Source organism: Nothobranchius furzeri, chromosome 18 (assembly GCF_043380555.1).
Source record: "Nothobranchius furzeri strain GRZ-AD chromosome 18, NfurGRZ-RIMD1, whole genome shotgun sequence".
Taxonomy (NCBI): Eukaryota; Metazoa; Chordata; class Actinopteri; order Cyprinodontiformes; family Nothobranchiidae; genus Nothobranchius; species Nothobranchius furzeri.
Genome location: NC_091758.1, coordinates 4,619,997 through 4,635,024, shown reverse-complemented (window position 1 = coordinate 4,635,024; position 15,028 = coordinate 4,619,997). Strand labels below are relative to the sequence as shown.

Genomic DNA, 15,028 nt, shown 5'->3' with positions numbered 1-15,028 from the left:
TGTGAAGTTTTTTGGGTTTTATTTCAAAACTAAAATCATTCACAGAGTTATTAGTCAGAAGCACACACATTCCCCCTTACGAGTCATTTTCGTGGTTGCTTTCGGCGAGGTTCCTGCGACTGTGACTGCCAAGACGGTGTCTGCTGGCTTTTTCGAAACCGTTGGCCGCCAACTCTCTGGTCCCGCTGAGGTGGAGCCGAAGCGGGAGGCCGGCTCCGTGGGGCGGGCGGTGCAGCTGGGCGCCTGAAGTTTCCGCGCCGTTCGTCCCATCCTCTGGAGGAACAGCCGGGGTGCGAGGCTGACCGAGGGTGGACCAGATCTCGCACCGTGGCTGACAGTTCAGCTGTCTTCTGAGCCCTCTCGATGATACTCCTAAGATGGGGACCAAACAGAATGTCAGAGGTGATGGGGTCTTCCAGCATCTCCCTGTGCAGGTGTTCAGGAATGGAGGGCAGGGCCTTGAGCCACAAGGCCCACTGGATAAGGGTCTGCCAGGCAGCAATGCGAGCAGAACCGGTGAGTACAGCAGCGCACAGATTGAGAATGGCACCAGCAGTTTTAGTAATGATGGTTTTTGACTCGTCAGGAGCGTCAAGCTCTTCCACCATTTTGGAAACGCCAAAGGCAAGAAAGGCGATGTTGTTTCCTGTAGCGCCGGTCTGGAAGGCACACTGGTGTGCGCGATCGGTGAGCCGCGTCAGCAGCTGGTCATGCTTATAAGCGGGAACTGCTCACGGGCCAGCGAGGTGGTTCTTGTCGCCAAACAGCGAGGCCAAGTCTGGTTCCAGTGGAGGAACGGATGGCCAGCCTTGGTCAGAGAAGCCCTCGACCTTGGTAATGGACGCATATGTGGAAATTGGCACCTTGAGCTTAGCAGGTTCGGAGAAGGCGGCGGACCAGCAGCTCATGGCGGCGGGGAAGCGCGGCCAGATGGGGTCTGGACAGCGCATCTGTGTTGCCCCGAAAATTCCCCCCAAATCATCTGTTTCAGGCGGAGCCAGTTCTGGCTAGCCCCTTGCGGACCACAGCCGCGGAGATGATGGCAGGCAGCTCCTGGAGCAGTGCTCTAACTGCTGGCAGGGAGGAGCGAGAAGTCACTGAAGCAGAAGGACCCGCTGAGGGAGGCTCGTCGACCTCCGTGTTGTCCAGGAGGGAAGAAGGGCTATGGCAGCCAGCCTAGTCGTACTCCTCACTGTCGTTGACATTGTCCAGTTGGTAGGAGCCAGTCGGCTCCTGGCCGACGTTGAAGAAATGTAAGGCCTTGTCCAGCGAGTACGTGCCAGCCACCGGAAATTCCTCGTCGGCGACGGAGGTGAAGTACTCGACCCGGCCGATCTTTTCGGCCACGGGCAGAGCGGCACAAAATGGGCACGAGGACTGGGGGGCCAAGGCCAGGCCAGCGTGATGAGCCCCGAGACAGACCTCACACTTGGCGTGCAGGTTGCCGCTGGAGATGGAGCATCTGGCAGGCCAGGCTGGTCCTGGCGTCGTTGGACATGGTAGGTGAGTTGAATGCTTCTTGGATAATTGCTCTTTAAAGGAAGCTCTTAAGCTTGGCTTGAAGAGATAACAGAGGCTAACAGTGGAGTCGCTCCACTTATATACCCACAGGGGTGCCCACCATTGGTGGGCGTACATTTAAGCACTTCATGATTGGCTGATGCTGAGATCATCCTTCCAATAGCAGCTAGCTTAAGGGCTAAGACTATACGAAATAGAACTCATTCAAGCCAGCTTCATCCTGGGATGATGACAGCATCACAGACAGCGACACTGACATTGCCACAGAAAAGGTATGTGACGAAGCTCTTCTGAGGCTGTTCAACTCTGACACTGAAGATGACTTCAGTGGTTTCAGTGCGCAGGAGGATGTCTTCTTTGTACCCACTACATCTGCACTCAGCCAGCTGTCCTTTTCTCTATTACGTGTGTGCGTGTGTGTGTGTGTGCGTGCATGCGTGTGTGCGTGTGTGTGTCCGTGCGTGCATGCGGGAGTTTGCATCTGCTTGGGATGGGATTGAGGGTGGGAGGAGGGAGATACAAAGGGAATCTCTTAAGCCGGGCGTACACTGTGCGACTTTTTCACTTTTTTGAGCCGATCAGCAGTCGTGAGGTCGCACGGACTTCTGGCGTGTTTAATATTTCGCTCGTCCCTCGTGAGGGTATTGTACTGTTGAAGCGGCGCTGCGAGCAGCTGCGACCCAAAAAGTATCAGAACCGCTCACGGCGCATGCGCAATCCTGCATCAACACCGCTCGCCCGCTATTTCCCTAATAACACACGCTGTTCGTTTTTATTTCTACGCGTTTTTTTTACTCACAAAGATTGTCAAGAAAGTGTGTTTGTCGTGTTCATGTCAAATTAAAGTGATCACAAAACACAGATTTACTTTCTTTATTTCGTTTTCCTAATCCAACCCCCATAAATCCCTGTGTGTCCTCCTGCAGCACTCCCAAAGGACAACAGGCAAAACAAGACAAAAAAGTCTGATGTGTTGTGTAAAAATTGCTATTTTTAGCAAATTTTTAGGGCCGACGTGTTGCTACCAGACGTACAGTGTGAGCAGTCAGGTCGCATCCGAGAACTGGGTCGTGCAGTGTGAGCACATGACTCGTGAGATCTGCCCTGCGAGGAAGTCGTACAGTTTGAGCTGAAGCTGAGTGCTACGAGTGAAAAAGTCGCACAGTGTCCGCCCGGCTTTATGTGAATCTGTGTGGGTGTTGTGAGAAACCGACTGCTGTCTGGTTGTTTTTAATATTGTAAAGCGCTTTGAGCTGCATCTGCATGAAAAGTGCTTCATAAATAAATTTTGATTTGATGAACAAACTAATCAATAACTTTTTTGTTTTGCTTGATACTGATAAGCTCAGTTACGTTCAGTTAAACTACGTTTTCATTTCAGTAGATATCCGGTAGATATCTGTGGCTTTTAGCCCGGTGCGGCTTATATAAGTACAGTTCCGTGTTTTTTTTTTTTAAACTTAGTAGTGCAGCTTATATTGAGGTGCACTCTATAGTACGGAAATTACGGTACTTAATGCTTACACTACAGGGACCGCTTGAGTGGAAGACATGTACAGATAACAGGAAACAACAAAACACAGACAAGTCAGCACAGAAGAACATAACACAGCGTCAGACTACTTAAATCAACACATGTTCAGGACATAAGTCATTTCAAATATTCTTTTACCTCCTAAGACCCAAATTTGTATTTATTGTGATTGAAAAGATAAAACACATCAAGCTATTACACATTAGTCAACTCTCATAAACATGAACAAAAAATAAAAATAAAATAGTAAAACTTTGACAAAAATACATTTTTTAACTTTAAGTCAATATTAGTTGTATCTAAATAACACTAAATATATAGTTTAAAAAGAATAAAATTAAGTGCAAGAAGCCAATGTCCACATATGTGGACACAGGGTCTTATGACAGGGCCTTTGATAAAACTGAAGGCTTTGAATCCAAGAGCTAAAAATTTGGTTCATTAAGGACAAAAATCTAAGTGAATGATTTGACTTTATTTTATAACCAATAATAAGAAGTGTAGGTGAGGATGAATGTTTTTGGTTTGTCCATGCACAAGGGTGTGTGTGTGTGTGTGTGTGTGTGTGTGTGTATGTGTGTGTGTGTGTGTGTGTGCGCGCGTGCGTGTGTGTATGTGTGCATTCAGTACTTGTCAAGTTGTGTCCTAATTTTAGTGGTTTCATTTTATTAATCTTCAGCAGAAAGATGAAAAAGATTGGCTTGGAAAAAAGAGGCACGCGACAAAGGTGCTGTTCCGTATTCAACCAAAGGGGCATCCAGAATGCATGACTGAGCCATAGGAGCCACAAGGACGCCTCGGTGTATCACTTTGATGATTACATTTGACTTGGGGAGCAATTCTACAGAGGGGGTCTGTTTATCAAAAAGATGAAAGCAATGCAGTGGTTGAGACTTACTTTCACAATTAAAATATGCATGACAAAGTGTTGTGAAGATAATTCATGTTCTCAAACGTCAATGTGAACTGGCTCCTACAAAATGCAGCAATATGTTAAAGCCTCATACCTTCCTATTGATGAGCATCCTTATTGAACATTATAAAAGTCTGAAATAGGAAATAATAATTTTCAAAAACCTTGTCTTTTACTCTGAACTGCATATTTTCTAAAATTAATACAAAATATATATATTTTGCTCTGTGGTTGTGTAAAAAAATTGTGGTAAACAAAGAAAATTGGCCCTTGCCCTGAGGGCAGCAGACATGTGTAGCTCTGGACATGGCAGATTTCTGATGAAGGTACTAACACTGATACTCCATCTGAATGCTTTAAGGGAGTGGTTGGATGTGAGTGGCAATCATTCACAAAGGTTTAAACTAATTGTATCTGTGGATAAAAGTGAACCTAACAGCTAACAGTGTCCTCTCATGACACTGTGTCATTGGGTAAAACCATAGACTGTAAATACTGGACAAACGGATTCCATTGGCTTCAATAACACGTTTGTTGTCTATAATGGGAGGTGGCCACCACCGCCATTTTGACCGTGTCACAGGTTCCGTCCAGCCCAGACAACTCCATAAAAGGGAAGAGAGGAGGCGCTGAGGGTGTGGCTGTAAGGCTGGGCTCGAGTGACGACACCCAGGCGAACTAGCTACGAGCTAACCTGAAGCTAACCCTGGCTAACCCAAAGCTAAAGCGGAGGTGGGAGCCGAGCTAACGGATGTAGCCACCTAGCTTCAACCCAACCGGAGCTAACTGGAACGCCCATCGACCTGAACCTCACACGGAGTTTAGGTGGAGGTTTTCTGCGCCTGTTCGTGAGAAGTACCTGTATTAAAAAAAGTTTTAAATCGGTAAGTTTATAATTTATTTCCGTAATGAATACATTTTGCTTTGAGCAAGTTTTCAGTACAGTTTTTTTCGGCGCTATCACTCCTGAGTCGCACCAGCCATTACATGTATCATGAAGAAGAGAAAATATATTTAAGTCGTATTTTGGGGGGATATTTTATTATCTTTCTTTCAAAATCTGAGACCAAGCGTTTCACATTGCAACACAAGCACCGGTAACCATAACAGAATGAACAGCCAGCAGAGGAGAGGATGGCGGTGTTTGAAACCCTCCCGGCCGGCGTGTAGAGCTCATTCCTGGGCTGGAGCCGGCCCTCAGCACCCCGCCACAGGCTCTAACAGATGCTGGCGGTGTTTCATATATTTCCAAAACGTAATCCTTGTTTGTATCTTGTACAGCCAACTAGTCTTTATTCTGGACTCAGTACAATTTACCAAAAGTAAAGAGACATTCTACAGATGAAGTAAGCACAAGATAACTTACTGGAAGACAGAGTTATCATCAGAACCAGAACAAGAGAGCCTGATAACAGTCATGTGAAAATAACAGTTAAAAAGTATGTATGTATAATAGAAATAAAAATATATTAGAATTAGTGTAACTCACTGTGATCCAAACAAATCAGCCATAGCTGATTAGTAAATATGACATGAGGTCTGGGAGTTTTTAAGTTTCATTCTTTTATTACATTTTTTTCTTAGATCTATTAAAAGGTCACCATGGCAGCCTGTGTGTCAACGTCAGCTACACAAAGCAGCAAGTGTAAGTACCAAGTACTTGTCTTGACCACTTCATGAATGGTTTTGTACTTTAAACAGCTAGGCCAAACCTGTTATTTTTTCCTCCATAGCCATTTGGATCATTGGAGACAGCTGAGTGAGGCGTGGTGCCCAGAGAGCTGCAGAGACAACCTTGGCCTCCCTGACGTCTGTGTCTCTTGGTTTGGTTGGGGTGGACCATCGACATACATACATGTGCCGACACTTTGCGCCCTGTTTTATAAACTAGAGTGTTAAAAATAAATGTTTTTGCTCAATTACTGGAATTTCTTTGGTTAAGACAAAAGTGAGGAATAATCATTTACAAGTTATTTGTACAACAGGCCCATTTTAAATCCCAACAGTTTCTTAGCAGACAATAGAAATGTGTTCTTTACTAACTTTACTTGGTTTGAAAATCTTACTAAAATAAACTTGAGTGCCGTATTGCAAAACCCAATCATACTTGTTATGTAAACATTAGCTTTGTAGATATTTTTTACAGATATATATTTGTGTGCAACAAAAACCAAACTTAAATAATTTGTCATTCTTTATTGAAAAACAAAAAAATACAGGTATACAGAAGTGTGGGAAAATGATAATGTGAAAGTATTGCACTATAAATGAAGTGAGATGAGATGAAGGTGAGATGAAGGTGGACGCCAGCGGGCTGGACGCCGGACGAAGAAACCTGGAGACGGATCGCTCAGACAGGAAGGGAAGAGCTTCCTCTTACCTTGATGGAATTAAAGTTAGCCATCGTCTGAACGCCCAACCGTACGGTCTGAGGTCAAAGGTCACAGGAAACACACACCAGTCAGCAGTCATACAGATGCATAAAGATAACTGTAGCCATGGCAACCAGCTGACATGTCCCCACTTTCACCAGCACCTGGTGCCTGCCGGGTCACCTGAATTCCTGTGTGATGTCAGCACGGTCGGCCGTGACTGCTGCCATCAGAGGTGACCTCTGATCAGCTGAATGAACTCACCTTTCAGGGTGACGCCGTGTTAGAGTCGGCTTCATCCTGTAAACAAACAAACAAACAAACAAATGAGTGGTAACATAAACACCACGTCTGGTTCTGGTGGAGGCGGAGGACAACATGCACCTTTCCAGGAGCAGAACCCAGATGTTTTTGTTGCTACAAACAGACGAGCAGAGTTAAACCAGGAAGTGAGAGGGACCAGCTGCTGCAGACAGGTGACGCTCACCTGAGCCTGAACCATAGGAGCCTCCTCAGCCATCAGACCTTCTGACTCCAGTTCAGATGCCACCTTGTTGATGTCCCTCAGGCGGGACTCGTTGGCCTTCAGGTCCTGCAGGACAAAAGCACCTGCTGATTACCTTGTTGCGTTCGGGTTAACAGGTCTGGTGTTAGAACGTGGTGGATAAGAATGTTCTGACGGGCCGAGGGTTCTGAACTCACCCTGCAGGACTGGGCCTGCTCCTTCAGGGCCTGGATGCTGCTGCCGTAAGCCGACAGGTCCGACATCAGGGCCTCGTGCTTCTTCAGGAGAGCCTGTGGAGCAGAACCTCAGAACCTTCAGCTCGTCTGACACAAGTGGAGCTTTCTCGCAGCGATGGTCCAATCGGATCCGCCACCGTAAAACAAACCCTGCTCAGTTCACCGCAGACGCAGCTCTGCGGGTGTTTAGTGGAAAAGCGTGAGCCTTCTGCCGGCTGCCACGTGTCATGGCTGCTCTGCAGCGGGAACACACATCACAGCTTGTAAACCGTTTGAAATAAGAGCGACGGGAACACATTTGTCATCACTTCCTGTGCGAGGCCAGCACTTCTACCCCTAACCCATGAGACGCTCAAACGAGCAACGACGTCTGGTTGACAACCGAAGGAAATGCCAAATACAGAAACACTAATTATGAAGGACTGGAAAGAGAGCAAAGAAAAGCGATTGGAGTTTCTCAGGAAGGGACTTCCATACCTCGGCCAAGTCCTCGTCTTTCCCTTAGTCTGGACTTCCAACGATGGGCTCCTTCTCCCTCATCCAGGACTCGGCCTCATTAGCATCCGCAAAGTACTGCTGGGCCTGCAGAGAGTCCTCCAGGTCCTGCCTCCTCTGGGACGCCTTGGCCTTCAGCGTGTCCCAACGTCCATGAAGCTCCCACAGTTTAGTCTTCACTTACTCACCAGCGAAGTGACCTGGACCCAAAAAAAGTGAGCCAGAACCTGCAGACACCTCAGAAACATATCAGGACCAGACCTGCTCTACCTTCTTCCACCATGGTCTCTCCTTTCTGGGTGACAGCCTTGATGCGAGGTTCATGACCTGTGATCTCAGCCTGCAGAGCCTCGTGCTTCTTCAACAGGTTCTGGACACCAATCAGGTCCTTCCCTGAGGACACATGTTAGAGTTCAGCATTATGCAGTAGACAGACCAGTTTAACCCAGGGGTTTCTTTCTTCTACAATCTGCTCTTTAACTGTATTATTTCCTGCTATTTCAGCTGTTAACTTTATTTTCTCTGTAAGTGTTTTTCTCCCCAGAAGAAGCTACAACGACGTTCTGCTGAGCTGTGGTGGCCTCATGGAGGGGGCCATCGACTAGCACACTGCTGCTAACCACTTAAACATTCTCCCTCTCCTGATAGTAACATTTTACTTTCTTTGATGTTGGATGTGGTGCTACTAGTTTACCCGTTTAATTATAGATTCACTAGGATAAATACAATAAAGTTTATCTCTCGCCAAATAGAATATTTACTGTGGCGAGCCCGTGAAGAGGTGTAGGAGAATGCGACAAATTTGTCTGTTAAAAAGTCTGTTATGTACAAAAAACACAATATCATCACACTATTTTGGACCGATACATGACGGTCAGGTCCGGCTTGGGGAGAAAATATGACACGTCTTTCAGGATGGACTTCATCTTTGGTAGCTGGCAAAGCCGGGAAAAGCAGGATCTAACCACCTGGCTAATGTGGGAGTCCATCCGCATCTCTGGGTCCAAAACCACCCCCAGGTTAGTGATGGTTGGCTTCACTAAGCTGCAAAAACAGGGTTGCAGGACAGGACTAACTGCAGTGGGAGAGGGAGGAACAAATATTCCAGTTATAAATATTAAATATTTGAACAAATAAATATTTGTTAAAAGGAAGAAACTGATGATGACTTTAAGATTAGAGGAATGTTCTAGAACGGGTCTGGAACCAACGATGGCCCTTTGGATCAAATTTGGATTAAAAAAATAGCTCATGATTTTATTTATGGATGGAATAAAAATACAGGTTGTAAGCATCTTCTCAGTATCTTCATGTTGCACGACTTTCCACAGCAGAAGGACACAAAAACTGCCAGAATTATGATAAGAAAGATTTATGTTTTAATCTCAGAATCCCAACTTTTCCCAGAATCTTCACATTATTCTATGAATTCAGAGAAAATTTACATTTTTCAGAGGTCTCGCTCCCCTGTTGTGGATATTTCTCAAAATTCAACCATTTTTTCTTTTCAAAAGCTTTAGTAAGAGTTTGGACTCTAAACAAGTTTTACTTTGCAGACTGCTTGTCTACACCTTCATCAGATCTGCTCATAATAAAACATTTGGGTTATATTTAATGTCTAGAGAAGATGCTCTTCCTGGGCATTAAGTTATCAAAAACAGATAAAAGTATTTTTTATCATAATTTTAACTGCTATCAGCTGATAAAAATAATAAAAAACAGCCTGATCATTAAAGGGGTGTAAGTGAAACCGCGCGGATCACACAAACCATCATGCTGTCTATATGACTTTGAAAATATATAGTTTAATTACAGTTTGATTTATTTGACATCTGTATAATGTTTATTATTTTGTTTTTTCCCCCTAAATGCCTAACGTTTTAGTTTTACATGAATATTAGTCATTCATCACAATACATAAAGTTACACATTTTAAATTTTAATAGGGGAAGACTGCTAGCCTGGAAAGCCAGACTAAATAAATGTATTATTTAGTCTGGCCATGCTCCATTGACGGCTCTCGGTTGTGGGGCGGGTTCCACCGTTGTCTTTCAAATGATCTCCACATTCCATTGGACAATGAATGTGACATACTCTTGTTTCACTCTGTTGCATCATCCCACCCACCAGGCATATAGAGTGCCCTGATTGGCCCACAAAGCGATAAAGCTCTGTGATTTGTTCACTAAGCAGATAGAGCACTATGATAGGCCCACCATTATGGACCAATCACAGCTCTTTATGTGTTTGAAACCCCTCTAGAGAGCTGTGATTGGCTAGCCAGAGTCCTGGTAGGAGCTGCTGAGGTTCCAATGGAGCGTGCCTAGACCATTCTTTGCAAAGCAAGAATTTGGTCTAGTTCACTAGGCTAGAAGACTGCAGGAGGGAGCGGTAAAATACAGAAATCCCCAGCAAAAACAAGAAACTTTACGAGTCTGATGAAACCCGCTGGAGTTCCTTCAGCAGGTCTGGTGGCAGCTACAACGGCCCAGTGGCTGTGCTTGGTCAATGTTATCGAGCTCAGTCCGGCTCGGCCGTGAACGAGCCGAGGCGACATCCTGCTCTGCTTAAGAAGAGGTGTTATTTTCCGCTTCAGAAGAAGCGTCCGTGTTTTACGCTTTCTCAGAGACATGTCACGTTGCTAAGTTGTTAGCGCCGCGCGCTAACACGTCAATAGTGCAGCATAGCCTGCTGGAGGTTTTAAGGGTTCAGATGAAAACACCCTACCACTCAGGCTGCTCACACATCGATATTAAGTTGTCGCTGTTGCGCTCACGCCGTAATACAGTATTAGATGCGGTTAAAGTCAGACATGAAAAACTCCACGAGCGGTCAGACCGCGCAGCAAGTAGGCGCCGGATCGGTCAGGCTGCCCGGCCTGACCGCTGGGGATTACCGGATGGAAGATTGGACACAGAAGTCTCCCTCTTAGCGCTCCGTCATATTTCAACCCATTTTTATCTTAAATGCACTGGGTTTTACCCTATTACCCATCTAAATATGCCCTATTAATTATTTTACCGTATTTTACATTTAAATTTCATGGTTAAACAGTACATGCTACATGTTAAACTGATAGTTAGCTAGCTACTTCGGTAAACTCAGCTAGTTTAAAGGTGGCAGTGACATAAATACGAATATAGATTTTAACTTACCGAAAAAAATGAAGTGGAGACTCCTTGGACGCTCTATTAGTGCAATTAATACCACTGCAAGTCATTTTGTCCAACAATTGCACCAATAATATCCAAAGAAGAATACACAAACACAGAGACTCAAAATGCCGGAGCAGTTTCCAAGCCAGACCGAGGCTCTACTGAGGCCTTTCCACGGAGCTAGCTCTGTGGTCATGTGGGTCTGAGGCGGCGGTCACGTGTGTCGGATGCTCATTAATTATACAGAATTTTAGGCTTTCAATACACTTAAACAGAAGAGTGAGAAAAAAATTCACCCCCCTCAGAGTTGTCATGAGTATAAACTAGATAATTTAGACAAAAAACATGTTTTGGTACCAGGCTGTAAACATGTTTATTTCTGCTGTGAAATCGGCATTTTTAACATGGGAGTCTATGAGGATTTGCTCGCTTCTGGCACCAGCCCCCAGCGGATGAGGGTGGAACTGCAATTTTTCTTAGTTCCGGGATGGGACCATTTTTAGAGCGGCATTGTGGGGGCTTGGGTAAAACCAGGGTTGCCAAATTTGACTTCAGTGAGTCTAGATTTGCTTTTACAAAATGTTTTAAACCCTCTTCTTTGTCCATGTGCACATATGTGCTAATGCATATTTGCAGACAAAAGGTAAATCAGATTGTTTCATAACTTTATTAAATCATTTTCAAGTAGTTTAGCTGTTTGGTGTGGCGAGCTGGCTGCAGGCAGTTTTTTTTTTTTTGTTGAAGGAGGAAACTATAAGATAAATCCATGTTTTCCTGAATATCAGAATCAATTAAAATGTGTGTTTTGAGGAGAACAGGATATTAGAAAATTCTCTTTTTTTGTCATTGTTCTCCTGAAAACTTTTCTCTACTCAAAATCAGCCTGAAGGTAAGGACATTCATGAAGGCTCTGATGTCCTGTGTCCTCTGTTATGGAAATGTAAAAGTGCACTGGGACCAGAGGTTGGGAGTCACTGGTATGAAGTTTAGCTGTAGGCAGAAAACCACTCCTGTAAGCAATCTTATGAAGGCAGAGCCAGGGGTGGACATTAACTTCAAAACCAACCGGCCAGCCGGGCCGGTAACTCTGAATATTTACCGGCCCTGCCAAGAATCTACCGGCCCCGCTGGTCAGCTGCCAAAATGAGTCAAAATAACAACTGAACCGTTTTAAATGTAATAAACCTTTATTTTGTACACATTCACAAACATAATAACGTATTCAAGTTTGAATTTGTTTGTTCCCTCAACAAAACACGATTTTGGCATTGCATACTTCCGGCATACAACTCAGTACATCACCAACTCCGCTTTGCTGTATTCGAGCCATTGACTGTGTTCGAGATGAGCTAGTTCTGCGCAGATTAGACCAGCGGTGATCGGCGAGCGGTGCATGCCGGTTAGATTTGTGTCGGAATTGACGCCGACTTGCTCTGACGTCATGCATACGTAGGCAACGATAACCTCGTGAGATCAAGGCGGCCGCAGATTTTGGAGCCAAGCCGCTGCAGTTGCTCTCCACCGGCTGCAAAACCTAGGGGATGACGGGAAACACCTGGCTCTCACCTGATCTAAGATCTGATTGGTTCATATTTTGATCCAAACATCCGGTGGTAGAACATGAAATGTTAGTTGGTCACATGTATTCTGTAAATCATGTAACGTTGATGATGACAACAATATAGGCCATAGAGAAATGTGTTTTGTTTTCTTTTGTCACGTTTCCTATGAGCACACTAAACCTACAGCTGCTAACCTTTACTTATTATTACAGTCATGTTTTCATATACAATATATGACATCCACAAGCACGTGAGGATGTGTTTCAGCTGCTAACAGGCACCAGAATTAAAATTGAAAATTGAACAAGTGTGAACGCTAACGCAATATCTTCATCCATAGTCACCCCCGAGCTACACATACAGGGAAGTCCAAGAGATTCAACTGGCAGAAACAACTGTTTCACACCATAGTCTCTCTCCTCTCCTCTCCTCTCCTCCCCTCCTCTCCTCTCCTCACACACACACACACACACACACACACACACACACACACACACACACACACACACACACACACACACACACACACACACACACACACACACGTAGAGGAAAAGAGCTGAGGAAATTGAGGACACCAGGTAGTTAAAAGAAAAACCACAGCGGAGCCGAGGCGCGCCTCGAATGGGGCGCGTCTGATCTGAACTGAGGAGCGGCCGGACTTCGTGAGCGATTCGCTTCGGGCGCTTCCGCTGCCGGTGTGTCCCCGGTGAAACGCCGGCTTTCAGCCACTCCCCCTGCTGCTTCCGTCTGCTCTCGTCTGTTTTCCAGGCGAGGCGCTGCTCAACTCGAACACGGCCATTCTCTGCGCCTCCCATCTTCTTTAAACCGCCAAGAATCATTTTACCTACGCACACGCGTCTCTGCTTCATACCGTTTCGAACTGTCTCGCTTCTCTTCACCAGTTTTAAAGCGTTTTGCCGGAGATTTCATCAAGAAATCCCATCCCTGTGGTGATGCGATCTTCCTGCGTGCTTGTGTGTTTCTAGCGTGGTTCCACTTCCGTCTTTAATAGTGAACTTATAGTTCACGTGACTATAACTAATCGTGCAGTACGTGCACGGATCGTACAAGTGCAGTAGGTGGCTAGAGGCGCGCAGGTTCACGCGCGCGAAACGAAAACTGCGGCTTCCTACAGGGCGGGGCCATAGGCGAAAGCCGGTGTGTAAATGACAAATAAAGCTTGGGCGCCACCCGGGCGGTAAGTCGTCAAGTATTTACCGCCCGACGAGAAAATTTAGCGCCATTGGCGCTCGGGCGCTTTAACGGTCCACCCCTGAGAGCTGAACACATTTCTATCTGCTTCTTATGGGTGCATCATTGTGCACTCGGTGTTCATTGTTTTCCAGTCATCCTCAGCAGCTGAGGCTAGTTTTGTTTCTAGCACATTTAGGGGCTCCAGAGTTGTTTCCATCACAGAACTGGTGTCACACCCTGTCCTGTCTTCTCCTAGGTTGTAGTCTGTGTCTCCGTTAATTGCTCCCACCTGCCTCTTGTTTCCCAATCACCATAGCTCCTGCTCCTCGTGTATTTAAACCCTTTCTGTTCTGTGTTCCTTGTGGTGTCATTGTTTCATTGTCCAGCGTGCGTCCCAATAAATCATTGTCAGAGGTTCTGCCTGTCTGCCTGTTTCCTCCCCGGTCTGGATCCTAGCCTTTTCTCGGCTCACTTCACCGGCACGCGTGACAGAATGACACCACCCGAACCCGTTGATGGATCCAGCCGGGAGATTCTGCCTTGGGAGAACCTGCTCCAGTGGCTTACCCCGAACCACCAGCCGGCTTCTCCCTCTCCAGCCCCAGCTCCGCCTCGCCGCCGCCGGCATCGCCGACCTTCGGCCGCGGCGTTCCTCCCTGTCCTCCTGGAACCGGAGGCATGTTTCGACCGGGAGCCGCTGCCAGATCGCTCCAGCTATGAGGGCACGAGGCTGGCGATCTGTTTACCCGGAGTCGGTCCATGGCGTGGGGAGAGACGTCGGAAGCCACAGCAGCCCTACGCTTCTGGACAGAGCTTCGAGACCGCCGCTGGCCGTGCCCGGCGCGGCAGTTCGGACACGCCCCCGGCCAGACCACCAGTCCCGTCTCCTGCCAAACCGGCGCCTCCGTCGCCTGCAGAGGAAGGAGCAGCGATCGCAGCCCGGCTGATAGAGCAACGGGTGTAGCTCGGCCGGTTCAGCGAGCTCATCAGCCGCCAGGAGTCTCACCTGGATGCTCTATCCTCCTTGTCTCAGGGCCAGAGGAGGGAGCGCGGGGTTCACCCAGTGGAGCTCGCCGGTCAGCGGGCTGAGCTGGCCCAGCTCCGTTGGACGCTCAGCCTCAGGGAGCTAGAGCTGGACGAGCTGACCTCCCGCCTCTCCTCATCGCTCCAAGCTCTCCTAGCAGGGTCTCTGCCACCAGCCCAGAAGCTGACAGATCGGGTCCCGAGGCAGAGGGTACTGGCCCGGAAGCAGACGGTACCGGATCCGGTCCAAAAGTCGGCGGTCCAGAAGTCGAGGGACCAGAAGCCGACTCCTCCGAGCCAGAAGCAGATGGTTCCGGTTCCGGTCCAGAGGCCAGCGGTCCAGAGGTCGACGGTCCGAAAATCAAAGGACCAGAAGTCGACGCCCCCGGACCCGAAGCAGATGCCCCCGGATCAGCGACGCCCCTTCCTGTTCTGAAGTCGACGCCCGTTCCTGTTCTGAAGTCGACACCCGTTCCTGTTCTGAAGTTGACGCCCGTTCCTGTTCTGAAGTCGAC

General features: G+C 47.0%; 1 protein-coding gene across 2 annotated transcripts; it reads right to left on the bottom strand.

The window, feature by feature from the left end:
• Positions 1-6,577: 6,577 nt before the first annotated feature.
• LOC129154787 (spectrin alpha chain, non-erythrocytic 1-like) lies at positions 6,578-11,378 on the bottom strand. 2 transcript variants are annotated; one of them, XM_070547212.1, is made up of 7 exons: positions 10,732-11,330; positions 7,847-7,969; positions 7,559-7,776; positions 7,043-7,135; positions 6,828-6,932; positions 6,725-6,757; positions 6,578-6,640 (listed from the first exon to the last, which is right to left on the bottom strand). In XM_070547212.1, exons 4-7 carry the CDS (start codon positions 7,106-7,108, stop codon positions 6,608-6,610), a joined length of 237 nt encoding a protein of 78 aa, XP_070403313.1. In that variant the 5' UTR covers positions 7,109-7,135; positions 7,559-7,776; positions 7,847-7,969; positions 10,732-11,330; the 3' UTR covers positions 6,578-6,607. The 2 variants fall into 2 exon arrangements, with proteins under 2 accessions (XP_070403313.1, XP_070403312.1); XM_070547211.1 differs by having other exon boundaries at positions 6,586-6,757; positions 10,732-11,378.
• Between the last annotated feature and the right edge of the window lie 3,650 nt (positions 11,379-15,028).

Bases quoted from the DNA above. Each gene is read 5' to 3' on its own strand.
- LOC129154787 (XM_070547211.1), bottom strand. From the start codon at position 7,108: ATGTCGGACCTGTCGGCTTACGGCAGCAGCATCCAGGCCCTGAAGGAG. The intron at 6,933-7,042 runs GTGAGTTCAGAA...TTTGTCCTGCAG, and splicing joins AGCAGGCCCAGTCCTGCAGG to GACCTGAAGGCCAACGAGTC. The intron at 6,758-6,827 runs GTGAGCGTCACC...GTCTGTTTGTAG, and splicing joins CTCCTATGGTTCAGGCTCAG to CAACAAAAACATCTGGGTTC.